We start from the raw sequence: 16331 nt of genomic DNA, 5'->3' as shown, positions 1-16331 counted from the left end.
CCTGACTCCAGGGTCATTACTCTATCCATCACACCACCTAGCTGCCCCCATTTGTATCCTTTGACAATTTCTCCACTGTAGACTAGGTAACTACCTTTATGAATTTTTAATAGTTCTTTCTATACTTTGGATGTCAAGTTTTTATCATTTATATCTACAATAAATATTTCTTCCAATCTCTTTCCCTTTTTCTTTTATAGTTTTCCCTTGTAGAGGAATGTTGAATTTGAATATATTCAAGCATAACTTACTGTGTATGTCCCTAATAATTCCTTTTGTTTGTTGAATATAAATACACAGAACAGATCTGTGGAAAACCTATTAAGACATGGTAACTGGTTGCAAATGGAAAGCAGTGAGGGGAGTCAAGGACGACAAATAAGCTGGGAATCTGGGTGACAAGAATGTTAAAGAAGGGGTAGAATTAGGGGAGAAACTAATGAATTGAATTTTGGCCCTGATGAGTCTGAGCTACCCAATGGGACATTCAGTTGGAGCTCACCAGCAGGGAGGTGGTGCTGTGGGACTGCTGTTCTGGATCAAGGCTGGGGATGGAGACGCAGATTTGGGAGCCAACTTCAGAGAGACAACTGAACCCATATAACTGATGAGACCACTAAGGGGAGTGAGAGACAGTAGAGAGAAAAGGGCCCAGGACAGGGCCTTGGGGGACATTATGCTAGGTGGATAGAAGACAGAAGATGCAAAGGGTACACATCTTCTGAGTAGTGTCACAAAAGCCAAGAGAGAAAAAGAGAATCCAGGTAGAAAGGGTGTTTGGTCAAAAGTAACTCTGCAGAGAGGTCAAGGAGAATGAGGAATGAGAGAAAGCTGATGGATTTAACAGCTACGTGATCACTGAAACCACCGTGAAAGTAATTTCAGCGGGACACCAGATTACAAATGGGCAAAGTGAAAGGTGAAAGTGGAAAACAACAACGGAGACAATGAGTTTAGGTGACTCCTTTTAGACACTTGTCAGTGAAAGGGAGAAGATATTGGATGGCAGATTGAGGGGATGGCAGGGGTGAGTGAAAGTTTTTTAAGGATGGTGGAGACCTGGAAATATTTATAGGCAGCAGGGAAGGAGCCAATAGATGAGGAGAGAATTAAGATAAGAGGTGGAAGAGAATAATCAAAAAGGAAAGTTCTGGGAAGGTGATGAAGACAAGAACACAAGGGTTGGCACTGATAAAAGAAAGAGAAGAAAAGCAGATATGGAGAACTGACACAGGGAGGCTGTGAGGTACAGAGGAGGAGAAGACGAAGGTCTTGATGGACGGCGTTTATTTTCAAGTGAGATGTTCTGCTGAGAGAACTGTGCTGTAAAGGAACTGGAGGAGAGTTTAGAAGAGAAGGTTTAGAATAGCTACTTGGGGCACTGACTGGCACTGGGGGCAGCAGCACAGCAATGATTTTCTTCACATCATGGTTACCTCCTAATGACTCCCCTTCCTCCAAAAAAGACCCCCCCCCAAAACCCAACCCACAAATAAGTAAACTGTCATGTGGTTTTCCCGAGTAGAGTTCAGGATTCTGTGAGTAGGAGCAGAGGAGGATGGTGAGGTGGCTGTTGGTAAAACACGAGCCACCACAGAATGAGAGACAGAGGGATTCAAAGGTACATGGTGGCGTACTGTTGAACTGGTTAAGACTGTGACAAGCGAGAGATGAATAAGGACAAGGTTAGGAATGAAGCAGCAGAGTAGGAAGGCTAAAATTAAAGAATTTCAGGGGGGCAGCTAGGTGGTGCAGTGGATAGAACTCAGGCCTTGGAGTCAGGAGGACCTGAGTTCAAATCAGGCCTCAGACACTTGATACTTATTAGCTGTATGACCCTGGGCAAGTCACTTAACCCCCACTGCCTCACTGAAAAGCAAAAAAAACATAAAAATAAAAAAATTCAGAAGGAATGGGGAGGTGGTAAGATCTAGAATCTAAATCATCAAGGGGTTGATTTGAAGAAGCAGGTTATGGGGCTTAAGGAAACTGATGAATTGAGAAGCCAAGGTTTTTGAGAGTATCACCTCAAGCATCAGAGCAGGGATTGAGATGGAGAAAAAGACTGTGAACCAAGTACTTAACTCCTCTAAAGAGGGAGAAAGATGTCCCAGAGGCCAACAGATGATGATCTAGACTAGGTGATAGAAATGGATGAAGTAATACTCAATAAAGGAGAAAGAAGTTCCTGAGTAATAGCAGCAAAGAGCCAGTTGGGGGACAGATGTATGGAGCAAGGAATATGCTATCTCCTCCTCCTGGTCCTGTGCGATAGGGTGCAGCAAGGGAAACAACCCCTTCCAGAGAAGCCATGGATCCAGCAGTGGCAGAAGATGGAAAACGGGAGATGGAGAGATCAAGAATGAAGTGGAGTTCTCTTTTTACAAAAAAGGGGGCTCCAGAAGGCACGATGGAGTATGAAGGCCGAGGAAGGCTAGGGCTCAGGCTGATAAGGCTGAGAGCATGGGGAGACTTAGCAAGGGGATGAGATTTTCATGGCAGTTGACAGCATCTTGGAAACACAGGAATAAAAGGAGGACGTGGAAGTTTGTCCGATACAGAACCAGTTGAATGAAGTGCTCAAACCCCAAGGTCTTGTGATGGCTGACCAGGGCATCAGTTTGGGGTCAGGAACAGCAGCTTCTCCAGCTGGTTATACGAAATGCTAGGGAAGGAGGGCTGGAGGCCTCAGGTTCTGTCTAGCCATCTAGGTCAAGAAATATATAGCATTTAGGCCTCCCAGGCTAGAGTTAACTCATGGTGGTCTTGGCCCCACAGCTTCATTATCCTAAGATGGGGGAAGATAAATCCACCCAACACTTAGTACCAATGTGAGTACCTGCAAGCATAGATTCTCTAGTACCTTTGAAGCTCAGGACAGCTGCTGGTGAAACTGCTCAGGATTTCAAAAAGAGTAGAGTTGCCTCTGTTGCATCTTGCCTCCTGAGCCTTGGAATTTTGGATGGCCTTGGCTCTTCTTCAAAGGCATTTTACTGCCACGGGCTTCCTGAAGATCACAGGATTATAGATTTAGAGCTGAAAGAAACTTTACAGATCATCTAATTCAATCCCTTCATTTAACAGATAAGGAAACTGAGACCCAAAGAGATTAAGGGACTTGTCCAAGGTAATAAGTGGCAAAGCAGGGACTTAATTCGGGCCCTTATGACTACAAATCCAGCCCTTTGTCTACTGGACCACCTTGCTTCTCAATTTATACATTGTTTTAAATTATTCAAAGTACTTTACATACAACAGCTTACTGGATCACTACTTCACATCCTATGATTGATCTCTTTTTGGCCCTTGAGATCCTATTTGTCAGATTCCCATAGATTGCAAATCCAGGCTATGATAGACTGGAAAAATACGTTACCTTTTACATCTTTGCTGTTACAGAAAAGTTGCCATTAAGAAACTTAATTTTCTTTAAAAAAAAAAAGTCAGCATGCATTTCTAATGATGAGTCATAATCAGGAATGCAATCTGGAAGTCAGGCTCTACAGAAGTGAAGGCTGGAGATGAACTAACTAGTTGGGGGGGGGACTCTAGGTCTAGAGGTTGTTTTGTAAATATATTTATATAGTGTTTGCTATGTGCCAAGCACTTTACAATTCTTATCTCATTTGATCCTCACAACAACCCTGTGAGGTAGGTGCCATTATCATCCCCATTTTAAAGATGAGGAAATTGAGGTAAAAAGTTGCCTCTAAGGACATCAGACTCTGGGTTGGATCGCTTATCCATTTCTGAGACTCTGGTGGCGGTAAACAATGGCAGATGACAAACAGTTCATTGGGCTGCAGATTCCAAGGAATGAGATGTCCCCATAAAACCCAGCGCCCTTCTCTCAATTTCACAGTCCTTTCCAGTACAGGCCTTCTACCATTTTAATTGCTCAGAACCTCCAACAGACCCAGTTGGGATCTTGAAGAGATTCTGCCCCCCCCTCCCCCATGAGTGGAGGCCGCCTGGTGCTTCCAGCTCCCCAAGGCCCTGCATCTTTTAACGAGGCAAGTCCTGCTGGGCAAAGGCCACTGAGGCCACCTACTACTTATCAATGCTCAACCAAGTATAAGTGTGATGCCCTGTTTAGTTTCTGTGTCCTGGTGGCTGGCAAATCTCCAAGAGTAGAGAAAGAAGCACACAATTCACTGACCCCGTAGAGAGTCCGGCACAAAATCAAGTGCAGGTAGATAGCTTGTGTCTTTTGTTATAATATTCTTGATTAAAGAAATGGCCCATTTCTGGTGTCCAGATCAGCAGGTAGCACTTATTCTCAGAGAATGAAGTGAGCTACTTTGAGGCCAGTACTAATGCCCTCTCTTCTCTAAAGCTGAACTGAGACCTGGAGTAGAGGGAAGACGGATGCTGGAGGAGGAAATAGAAAGCAAAGCTTTGGGTTGGTATTTTTTATGTTTTATTGATGCCTTTTATTTTTACACCAGTCATTTCACAGTAAGCCACCCCCCCCACCCTGACAATGACACAAAAGAACAATTACACAACTCTAACACAAGCACTGCATCTGAGAGTGTATACCGCATGCCACATCAGGAGTCCTCAGCATCTTTATGGATGTTTCATCATCTGGGCTTTGGAAACAGGCTTAGCTTTTTCAATTCATCAGAGTTCAGTTGGTTTTTAGCGTTTTGTTCTGTTTTTTAAATTGTATTCTCGTTGTTCTGGTCTGCCTCAGTTCATGAGTCTTCTCAAGTTCTCTGAATTCCTCAGGCAATAGCATTCCATTTCTATACCACTTTGATTGGCCACTCCCTAACCTCTGGGCACCCACTTTGCTTACAGGGCTTTTTTGCTACTGTAAATGCTATTAATATTTTGGTATATATGGGGGCTTTGTCACTGACTTCCTTGGGGTACACGCCCAACAGTGGGATTGTTGATTGAGAGCATTTTTCACACGATTTCATATTGTTTTTTAGGCTTGCTGCACCCATCGACGCCTCCGCCAATGCCATAGTATGCGTCCGGCTTCTAGTAGCCCTTCCAATATTGACTATTCCACTCTTTGAACATCTTTGCCACTTTGATAGATAGGAGATGAAACCTCAGAATTTTTCTCTAATTAGTAATTTCGAACATTTTTTTTCACAGTTATTGATAATCTGCAACTCTTCTTTTGAAAGCTGTTTGTCCGTATCCTTTGAGCACTTCTCGATGGAACGGCTTCAGGTTCCGTCCTGCCAGAAAGGGCTTTGCCTTGCTTACAGTGATTTCAGCATTACTTTCTCCTCCCTTAAAGAAGACTGAACATGACCCTACCTAAACCCTACAAGTAGATGGTATGCACCAAGACGGTAAGGCAGTGACTGGGGCACAGCACACTTTGACCTCAAGGAGGTTCCCTAGGATCATCTCTCCATGGGGATGTGAGTCTTTTGGTTGGCATCAGTCAGTCACTATCTACTCCAAACCCACCATGAAGGCCTACAGACTGAGGAGAGGTGCCAGGAGGCAGCAGCAGCAGCAGACCCTGGAACCTCCACTCTCTAATCACCACAGGGACACTTTTAGCTCTCTAAAGAGGATCCCAGAGTGCCCATTCCCCAAAAGTATATGAGGAAGAAGAATGCTACCAGGAGATTTAGTCAGGACTTCCTAATTTTTCCTGGCTTTGAAGAGGTGGCATTCTCAGTAACCAAAATAAGATACTGTTCAGGTCTTATATTTGCAACAGGTCCAAAAGTATTCTAGCTCTATTCTTAGGAGCAAAAGGCTAAGCTACCTAACTCTGTATTGCACACAAATTCCTCCATTCCCGAAAACTAGAGAATTTTCTTCACAGGGGAGCTCTCCAAGACCTTTGAAAAGCAAAGGCAGCCCATGAGTCTTCAGATGCTGTCTCTTATTGGCACCTCAGCCACATAACAGTGGGCACCGTGTGGAGGCTAAAAAGACATCTGACCTTGCTTACAAGGAATATATAATCTAAAGTTATAGACAAAAAAGCAACACACACGGCAATACACATACCACTTATGTACAGAAGAATTCTTCTCCTTCTTAAACTTTACGAGGTTTCCACTTCTGGCCAAGACAAGGCAGGGACTTTGACAAGTACAGAGGTATACTAGCAAGGAGGGCTGGTGGACAGTGTGACAGCAGAGCAAACGAGGAACCGTCCTTGGGGAGGTGAGCCTGGTCGACGAGAACGATGGATGGCCAACATGTAAAATCTGCTTCCTCTCATGGCAAGCAGCAGTATTGCATTCAGCCAGGAACCTCCATGAAGGCTGTTCTCCAAGGCCTCATCATGGTGCAGAGAAGTTCCTGGGTTCCTGACAGCTGTGCTGGCAGGTCCTACGCCAAGCTGGAAAAGCTTCTGGTAACGGCGGGTTCTGGTCTGCATGTTCAGGTCCAAGGACCAGCTTCCCTGCCACCCTACATAGGGAAGCCTGAGAAACACAGCTTATCCTCCTCTCTTTCTGAGGCTTAAGATTCAGGCCCAATCCCTCTCAAGATGTTTTGTGACAATAGCAGAACTAGAACCGCCTTTTCAAATCCCTTTTCTATCTGCTCACCAAATTCCCAACCTCCTCTGATTAATTTGAGAACTGCCTGGTCCATTAGGAAGCGATCAGAAGAGCTCTTTTTTTTTTTCTACTGAGGCTCCAAACTAATTAGAAGGTTTGCTGTTTTTGAGTCTCAAAAGCTTCCATTAGGAAATACTCTTTCGTTCGTGGGATAGCCCCTACTAAAGGAATGGGGACCCATTTTTCAGCACAAGATTTCCAAAACTATTTGAAAAAGAACTAGTTGAGATTTTCAACAATGCACAACAGATACAGGCAGACCTTCAAATCAAAGTAGATGACAAATCAGGTGGGGATGGGGAGGAATCACAGAAGTCACGATTTTCCTCTAATGGAGGTGGTTTTGTTCTGTAGGCTCAACCTAAGGACAACAGCTCCTTATTGGCCTTCTGACCCAGAGAAGCCAAGATAAACCTACGACTCCTTAGGTGCCGTGCCTCAATGACATGAAGTTCTAGGCTTTCTAAAACCCACCAGGTCAGAGGTATCAGCAGGCATGAGTTGCTGCAAATTCATCACTGCTCTTTCCTGAGCCGGCACCTAGCACAGTGTACATGACTTGCCCTCCTTTGCACAGGAGAGGATAAAAACAGACAATAAGGCTGAGTCCTCTGATGATCCCACAGAGCAACAGAAAGCTGAGCAGTTCTAAAAGTAACCGGTCAAAGCCAGTGACAGACATGGACCTGAGTGACCAGGTTAACGTGGCTAGCCCACTAATGGCGGGACTTCACTGCAAGCTGGACCCTGGCACCAGCATCTTCTACTTATCAGTGCTGATGTTTCTAGGAATGCAAAAGGGTGGTGCAAAGACAGAAACAGGATGAATTCAACAGGCAACAGAAACAGTGAGATGTGAATGCAATCACATTTCCACCTTCAAGTCATCCTCAGCCCAGAGGATGCACCCCAAGTTTGCATGCATGATGCTTGCCAGTGTGAAGATTACAGGGAACTAACAGTCAAGCTGCCCTTACTTCTCCAGGAGTGAGTCCAGCTGTTCCTGCAAGGAGCTGAGCTGCAAGGGGAGAGGTAAAGAAACATTTCATCTGTAAATCTAGGTGCACTTACATGATGCCGAACTCAGGCTTGCAGGAAACAAAAAGAACAATTATCATTTGGCATTTATATGGTGTCTTTCATTCCTCATCAGGGATAAAAATGGTGCCCCAATGAAGAGTGCAGCTACAAAATGCTGCAATAACCCTAGGGAGGATGTTGCCCTTGATTACAGAAAGCACACAAAAGCAAGTTTCCAAAGGTGGCAGTGAAGATGCTAGGAGGGAGTGCACAGGAAGACCATACTCTCTGCAGGGGAACAGGAGATGGGACAGTGGCAGCCGCGGGGCCAAACAAGAGCCACTCAGGGTGCCTACGCTGGGTCTCACTGCTCCTTGCAATGCTGGGGGGAGCACGCAGAATAGGTTAAGGTCCTGCCTGCTATATCTGACCTGCCACTAACTCAGAATGTAGTGCCTTCCTTCTCTGTGTTGGTTATTTGGTTTACATTTATTTTATGTTTCGACTTTGTTATATAAACTTATCAACAGTGTTAATAATAGCTCACATTCATATGGTACTTTAAGGTTTGCCAAATGCTTTACATACAATAGCTTATTTGAGCCTCACAACATCCCTGTGAGGTAGGTGCTATAATTATGCCCATTTTATAGGTGAAGAAACTGAGGCTAAGTGACTTGGCCAGAGTCACGCAGCTAGTAAATGTCTAAGGTGGAAATCAAACCCAGCTCTTCCTGAATCCCAGGCCACTGCTCTAGCTACTATGCCATGCTAACACAGGAACCAAAAGTATTACCTGTGAGATGAGGATTTTTGAAAATACCATTTAATATCCCTATACCCAATAGTGATTTTTACCCTATGACACTCAAGTAGGAGAAACATTGCCTTACAAAACTGTGGGCATGTGTGCCAACTACTGGGGAGGTACCCCGAGGATCTCTAGTCATCTGTATCCTCAGTGATGCTCAGTGGCCACAATGTCAAGCCGTGGCTCTCCTCCACTCCGGCTCCCCAGACGGGGGCAGTTCCTCCACATTCTGTCCCTGATCACTTTCTCATCCCCATGTACTCACCTTCCACCACTTCTACGCAGACAACTCCGAAACCCGTATCTTCAGGTTCATCCCTTCTCCTGAACTCCAGCTCCAAATTACAAAGCTGGCTGACCAGCTTGACCCGGCATGACACAACCCTCCCTCCTCTCAAGATGTCCAAAACAAATGCTCTCTCCCCTCCCCAAAGCAGCTAATCCCCCTTTATTCTTTCTGCCAATGGTGCCACCCCCCTCTTGGGCACACGGGCTTGAGACCTGGGTGTATACCTCCGGGACTATCTCCGCCCCGCCCCCCCCAACCCCTGCCTCACCTTTGCACAGCTGCCTGCCCAGCGCCGTGACCTCTAGCTTTGGGAGAGCTCTTCAGTACATTTCCTTCTTCCCATTCCCTACTAGTTTAGGGCAGCCTCTTAACTGGTTTCTCCACCTTCAGATCCTTCCCTACTAATCTGATCTAAACACTTTGGCTAAACTGGGCATCATAAAGCTTATTTCAATGCATCAGTACCCTCCCTGTTCAGAAGCTTCCAATGTCTCCTAATGAATTCAGTCCAAACTCCTTAATCTGAGATTCAAAGCTATGCATATTCTGACTCTGACCTATCCACACAGCCTTGTCTCTCACTGCTCCCCAACACACACACACTAGACACACACCAAAATGGATGAGCCTCTGCTCATTCTGCCTGACCCCTGAACGATTTCCCCTCCATCTCTGTGTCCAAATACTAGAGTTACTGCTGCCAACATTCCTCACCCATCCCTACCCCCCCTCCTCCTACCACTACTCCTACAATAAAACTCTAATCCAAACCACTGGCCTTCCAGACCCAGTTCAAATGCCATTCCCTCCAAGCAGCTGGCGTGTTTACTTGCTTGCTTTTTTGGTTGTAAACAATTTTCCTTAAGTGAAAGTACTACAAGAAAAGGCTGAATTGCTGCAAGGCCACTAAAAAGCTCTCGCTTTTCCCCTCTCTGGAGACCCCGTTGCACTTGGCTTCTTTAATCCAATCCAACAAACATTATTAAGCACTTACTATGTGCAGGATACTGCAAAGTGCTGTGGATATGGACAGAAACACAACAGACCCTGCCCTTGAGGAGCTTACATTCTATGGGGGGGGGGAAGGGGAGAAGAATATATTTAAACAGATCCATAAATACAGAATAAGGGAGAGAATACTAAAAACTTAAACGGTTCAGGAAGGGCTTCCTATAGGTCAGGGATTTTTCACCTGGGATAGATGCTGGGGGTCCATGAACTTGGATGAGAGAAAAGTTACAGATTTATTTCAATATAATTGGTTTCCTTTGCAATCTGAGGTACTTTATTTCATGATTCATTTAAAATCATGATTGTGAGAAGGGGCCCACAGGCTTCCCCAGATTGCCAAAGGGGTCCACGACCCAAAAAGCTGAAGAATCCCTGCTCTAGGTCATGGCACCTGAGTTAAATCTTGAATGAACCTCAAAATGCCAAGAGGCAGAGAAGAGGGGGAGAGCACTCTAAGAACGGGACACAGACTCTGCAGAGGGAAAGAGGTGGGGGAGAGAATGCTCAGTTTGGCCAGTGTGGGAAGGAGAACATTATGAAATCAATCTGGAAAAGTATTCTGAAGGCAAACTCTGAAGGGCTTTAACTGCCAAAGGGAGGAGTCTGTATTTTATTCTAGAGGCAATGGTGAACCACTACAATGGTGAACTCCTGAGTAGGGGAATGTCATGGTCACACCGGTCCTTGAGGAAGATTATTTTGGCAACTGTGTGGAGGGTAGCTTGAAGGCGGGAGTGAGGCAGGGAGACAAACTGTGATAAGGGCCTAAATTGGACCAGTGACCAGTGCTCTTGTGAGAGGAAAGGGGAGAGATACAAGGTATTGTGGAGGTAGAAACGACAAGATTTAGCACCTGACTAGGGGATACTTAAACCTGGACAGAGAGGTGTGGGACTTGACGAAAGAAGGGGTGGATGAGTCCTTCAAGATCCACAGGACATGGGGACACACCCCACACTGGGGAGCAAAAACCAGTCTAATGCAAGAATTCACCCTTGCCGGGTCTACACAGGGCTCTTTCAAACTGCCACAACGGTGTGAGGACACAGCTCCATGGGAAAAGAGCCAGCAGACCTTTTTCACATGGTGACTTGTTCCACACCGCCCACCACTGACATTCCTCCCTTTCTGCCATCTCACTCAGGGAGGATTTAGCCACTGTCGTTCCTGCCCATCCCAATGGGGTCAGACAGCAGTTCGGATGGAGGCTTCCATTCTTGGTCTGCGGAGCACCTCCTTACCTGCTGCTTTTCTTGTTCTTCCTGCTGTTTGAGCTCATCCAGCACAGCCTGAAGACGGTTCTGGAAAATAAATCATAGAAGCAATGAATGCTAGGTCTCATCAATGAAGAGACAATAACCAAGTGAGACAAAGGGCTCTTGAAGCAGTTAGTCAAGCAGAAACCCTGGGGTATAACAAAAGCTCTCTCTTTCCATCCATTTAATGTTTTTAAACCACACTCCCCACTGTAGCTCTGCACCACTTTACTCAGAACACCCTACAAAACATTCCTTTTTTCCTCTAAATGAATGGTTACAGAATGCCTTCAGATAAACTATTAACCCTTTTCTAATTGGGCATCAGAACCACTGTGATCCTTTGGCTACCTTGAACCTTGAAACAAAATGGCCAGTTTAACTGGAATTCCTATGCTGCCTTATCCTGATCCTTCCTCATGGCCAAATATCATTCTTAAGTAACATTCTTAAGCAGTGGGTTTCAAAGTGTGGTCTGGAAAGCCCTGCAGGACCTCGAGAGCCTTTAGGGGATCTGAGAGGTCAAAATCAATAGACAGAACTCACATAAACAAAAGCTCTTTTGGGGAGAGGGACCTCAATAATTTTTAAGAGCGTAAAGGAGTTAGGAAACCAAAAAGTTTCAGAACCACTATTACAAAGCTACAGCAATAATAAAAATGACCTTAATCTGCATAACATTTTCTATATTATAGTAGAGTGCCTGGAAAGCCCTGCTTCTGATCTATATACTGGATGCATGACCCCAGTGGAGTCACTTAATCTCCTCGTGATCTAGGCAGCTCTCTGGTCTGCAGAGAAGGTGCCATTCAATACTGGTAGAGGAAGACTCCTTGCTCAGGAGCTCCCTATACCAATGAAATCACAAATGCATTCTGTCCCTATCTCTCTCCTTTCACATACATGATCTCAAAACAATAGATTCCTCCCTCGAAGGGCAGTATCCCAAATCTGTCACATTCTGTGAGCAGCTGCCCTTTTGAACAACCAGAGGATACGGCCTCACCAAGGATGAAGTCAGCATGGACGTCTCCAGTCTGTCCCCATTTCAGTAGGAGCTGGCCTGGAAGCCTCCTCCAACTCAGAAAAAATGTATTTCAATAACAAATTTTCCTTTCATTGAAACTTGCTAAACATGTCAGAATAAAAAGCAAATTACTCACCTTTGCTCAAACATGCAACAGAAGATAGTTAAAAGATAAAATTCAATTCTTGGCTCCCTTGATGTAGGCAATGGATGCCAAGAGAAGAAAATGGCACATATAGCCATTTTTTAAAAAGACAACAGTCCTCTTCTGTGCAAACGGTAAGTGGAAAGTGACAGGGAATGAGGGTTCTTCAATTAAAGCTAAATCATTCTAACCCCTGCTTTTTAGATTCACATACGGTGTTTAACACAAACATATTTTAAGCCAGTTGGCTCCTGCTCCCCAAATGGTCATATTAGATGCTCAAAATGATATTTTAGATTTTAGGTGTGTCCCCGTTATAAAGAAAAAGATGGAGGGTGGATAGGGGCCTCAAGGGAAGATTTCAGAGTGAAATGGAGCTCATGGTGCCTAGAAGTGATGTGGAAGGAAACACAAAGATGAGACTCAAAGATGGGAACTTAGCTGAGGAGAACATAATTACTAGGGGAAGAAATCCCTATTCAATATATACAGTATGACAATGACTTGAAAATAATCGGTCACAAAAGAACAGGAGATACCTTTCACAACCACGGCTGGGAGAGAATTCTTAACTACACAAGGAATAGAGGTGATTAGTAAAGACAAAGGAGACCTTTTCAACCACATAAAATTAAAAAGCTTCTGCACAGAAAAAATAAAAAAAGAACAAGAGAAGCAGCTATTAAGTAGGGAAAAATAAAGAACTAGAAACAAAGCAAATGCCCTAAGTTGGGGAATGAGTGAACAAACTGTGGTTTCTGAAACGTAAAGGAATATTACTGCTTAGTAAGGAATGACAAATTTCTGAGATCCTGTAAATGTAAGGATGTCAGAGAAATCCAAAAAACGTACCCAAATGAACCCAAAGAGCATACACAATGACAACAATGTAAATAAAACGATCACTAAAAGTAAGCTAAGCTGAGCAAATGAAAAACAACCAAGGAGAACGAGCCCGAGATGCATATCCGAGGGGTGGTGGGTGGGGAGGACAGGGCATAGAGGAGAGAGGAAAGCACCATTAATGTAGAAGAGGGGTTTTCTTCCAGAAATGACTTGTGACGTGTATAATTTTTCTAAAGGAGAGAGCATGGCTTCAATTCAATTCAACAGTTATTACGAGCTACGCTGTGAAAAAGTGCTGTGTAAACAAATGCAAAAAAGGATGAGTTCCTGCCTTCACAAAGAGCTTCACTTCTGGGGGAAGAGAGGGCAGTACATGAGGACAGATAAGCAAATACTGGATAAGATGGGAGGGGGGAAAAGTGCTGCCCCTCAAGGGGGCGATCATACAACTCACCTTGAGGGCCAGATTTTCCACTTTGAAGATGAGGTCCTCCTGGCGTTTTGCTCTCTCCCTAGTCTCTTGATGCTTTCCCTTCATCACATCAATCTGCTTCTGGAGTCCTACAACTAAGAGAAAGTTGTTTCTCCTCAGTCTCTCTGACACCTGTGGCAGACCGTGATCGTGACCAGCTGGTTTTCCCACAATCTGAACATCACCTGTTCAAAGTTGCCTGGCACTCGTGAGCACTGGGCCTCAGCCTCCAAGACTGGCCCCTGCCGCTTGGGACTTACCCAGGAGATTTGCTTTCTTATCTTCTTGGCGCCGTTGATCAGATTCATCGTGGGTGCTCTGTGGTGGCTTCTCCAGGTCTTCCTCGGTGTCAAGGATGTTTATATCTTCATCGTCATGGTGATCCTGATCATCGTCATCATCACTGCTGCTACTAATGTCATTAAATATCTCTCGGAGCTCGTGTTCTGGTAGTTTGAAATAAGAGGAAACAACAAATAAATGCAGTATTTCAAATGCCTCCCACCACTATGCTGAGTAGATGAGTTAGGACCAGGAAACACTTGAAAAGTCCTCTCCACACGTTAAGTAATTAAGGATGGGAGAGAAATGAGGATACTAATCCCAAACCAAAGAGCCAGTCACCAAGAAAGGTTGAAGGGAGGCCTAGGAATCCTTTGCAAACGAGAGCCTGCAGGTTTATGGAAGCGGCTTATCCAACAAACAGTCAGAAACCCCTCTCCAGCAAAAGCTCTGCCTAAGGGAATGCAATACCTGATGAGCTATAGCCCTGCTTACTGCTACTCGTTCCTGGAGAGATGTCCAGGCTGTTCAGGGAACCATGGTTATCTGTGTCCTTTGTTTCATCTTCAGCAATGACCTCCCATCCTGAAAACAGGTGCAATTAAGGAAAAGGTAAGAGAAGTACAAGGTCTCTAAAGAGTCTCTTTAACTGAAGCGTTACTTAGTTAGGTCTGACAGAAGCCCAATTGTGCCTAGATTCTGAGTATAGCCAAGTGCCCTGATAGTGGTTAATGGAGGCCCTATATTAACATGAGCACCAAACAAATCTGATTATCTTGGTTTCTGCTAGCTAAATGAAGAAAACATGGCCACTATGTGTGTTTATGGGAGAGTGTGCCCCGGTCTGAACCAACAGTTCTTACCATACCAGCTTAGTAAATGCCTTTACTAAAGGCTAAATGAAGAAAACAAGTTCACAGGCCCAGAGGATCTCCCAGGCTTCAAGACTTTAGATACAAAAGGATACGGGTACTGACAGCTTCAGCATCTGTACTCAGCAGTCTCTTGACCTCCTTTTCCACATCTGGAGATTCGATGTACTGGGCCAGAGGAGACAAAAGAACAGTAACAGCATTAAATGCCCTGTGGCTGGCAGGGATGAGCCTGCTCTTGCGGGCAAAGTCACCAGAACGGCCAGCATTCTTCAGCTGCAAAAAAGGAAGCCTTTTTCCAGCACCTGGGCTTGCACAGGATATGGGAGCTTTCCTCCATCGAACAAACGACTTAGAGGACTTTGTTTTTTTCATCTTAAGACTTTACGGCAGAATTTTCACTCTAAGGACCCTCCCTTTAAATTCGAGCTGTTCTTAAATATTTGCACTGACTTTGCAGTAATAGCTTGCATCCCTTACTAGCTACTGAGAAATGAATTGGCCTGAAAGTGCAAATTCCCAGATTTCTTTTCCTTGCATCTTTGTTATTTTTTGTGGTCACCTTAGTCATGTCTGACTGTGTGACCCCATTTGGGGTTTTCCTGGCAAAGATCCTGGAGCAGTTGCCATTTCCTTCTCCGGCTCATTTTACAGATGAGGAACTGAGGCAAACAGGGTGAAGTGACTTGCCCAGGGTCACACAGCTAGGATATGTCTAAGACAGGATTTGACCTCAGGATGAGGAGTCTTCCTGATTGCAGGACCGGCACTCTATCCGCTGTGTCACTTAGTTGCCCATCTTTGTTCTTAGAAACACTCATAAAAAGCAAGTCTTATCTGCACAGTCCCCCTTGAATCTTATCTCAAGCAATTATCTCCAGAATAACCAAGGTGTCAAGCCACAAACTGAAATCAGACCTCAAAAGGGAAGACTCAGTAGTAGCAAACAATCGTCTGTAAACCAGAAACCTGATTTCCTGATATTGCCTTTATGTTATATATTGCCTTTACATAGTTGTAACAATCCAATATTGCCTTCGCAATAAATAGCTAAGAGACAGAGAGAAATAGATTATAAAGGTCACTGACAAATGAAACACTTTCCCTTAGGAGTTATCTGAAAGACCTAAAATGGTGAAGTCATTTTTCAATGAGACAAATTGGGGGGAAGACTTATAGAAGCAGTTCTCCTCTTCCCAGCTTATTCAGTTCAAACGAACTATGAACTCACGCTAAAACAATGAACACACAATATCATATAGCATCTGACTCCAATTCGGAGAAGCCTGTGCAATTACTTTTTTTTTGGGGGGGGGGGGGTTAATAAATTATCCTTTTGTTCTTTAACAGGTTATCAGTGACCTCCTTAAGAATCTACAAGGATGGGGCAGCTAGGTGGCGCAATGGATAGAGCTCCAGCCTTGAAGTCAGGAGGACCTGAGTTCAAATCCAGTCTCAGACACATAACACCTACCAGCTGTGTGACCTTGGGCAAGTCACTTAACCCCAATTGCCTAGTAAAAAGCCAAAAAGCAAAAAAAAAAAAAAAAAAAAAAAGGAATTTACAAGGATGAGGCAGGTGCGGATAGGATACAGTCTGTGTACCTACGCTATGCTCAGTCCAGGGCTGACTGTGAGGCCAGGCTGTAACGCCTTCCATTTACCAATCTCCCAGTCCAAAGTGTTACCTGAACCTCCAAGTTAGTACTCTAGCCAGACCTCTTCTTGACACCCTTTCCCATCTTC

At 44.6% G+C, this 16331-nt stretch overlaps 1 protein-coding gene across 12 annotated transcripts in view; it reads right to left on the bottom strand.

The window, feature by feature from the left end:
• Nucleotides 1–16331, bottom strand: part of TAF7L (TATA-box binding protein associated factor 7 like) — a 29285-nt gene that overhangs the window by 1280 nt on the left and 11674 nt on the right. For 8 of the 12 annotated variants that reach the window (XR_003566869.1, XM_027837028.1, XM_027837055.1 and 5 more), the window contains 7 exons: nt 16306–16313; nt 14681–14761; nt 14185–14298; nt 13692–13877; nt 13414–13526; nt 10927–10986; nt 2864–3007 (listed from right to left, as the gene is read on the bottom strand). Coding sequence is in view for 11 of the 12 variants with exons in the window: in XM_027837028.1 (XP_027692829.1) it covers nt 2906–3007; nt 10927–10986; nt 13414–13526; nt 13692–13877; nt 14185–14298; nt 14681–14761; nt 16306–16313 (664 nt within the window). In the remaining variant the exon portion in view is untranslated. Of the gene's footprint in view, nt 1–2863; nt 3008–7527; nt 7573–10926; nt 10987–13413; nt 13527–13691; nt 13878–14184; nt 14299–14680; nt 14762–16305; nt 16314–16331 lie in introns of those variants that run through there. The other 4 variants (XM_027837080.1, XM_027837072.1, XM_027837063.1 and 1 more) reach the window with 4 other exon arrangements.

This window comes from Vombatus ursinus, unplaced genomic scaffold, assembly GCF_900497805.2.
Source record: "Vombatus ursinus unplaced genomic scaffold, bare-nosed wombat genome assembly UNPS02004533.1, whole genome shotgun sequence".
Taxonomy (NCBI): Eukaryota; Metazoa; Chordata; class Mammalia; order Diprotodontia; family Vombatidae; genus Vombatus; species Vombatus ursinus.
The sequence above is the reverse complement of the archived record's forward strand: the minus strand, read 5'-3'. Positions and strand labels throughout refer to the sequence as shown.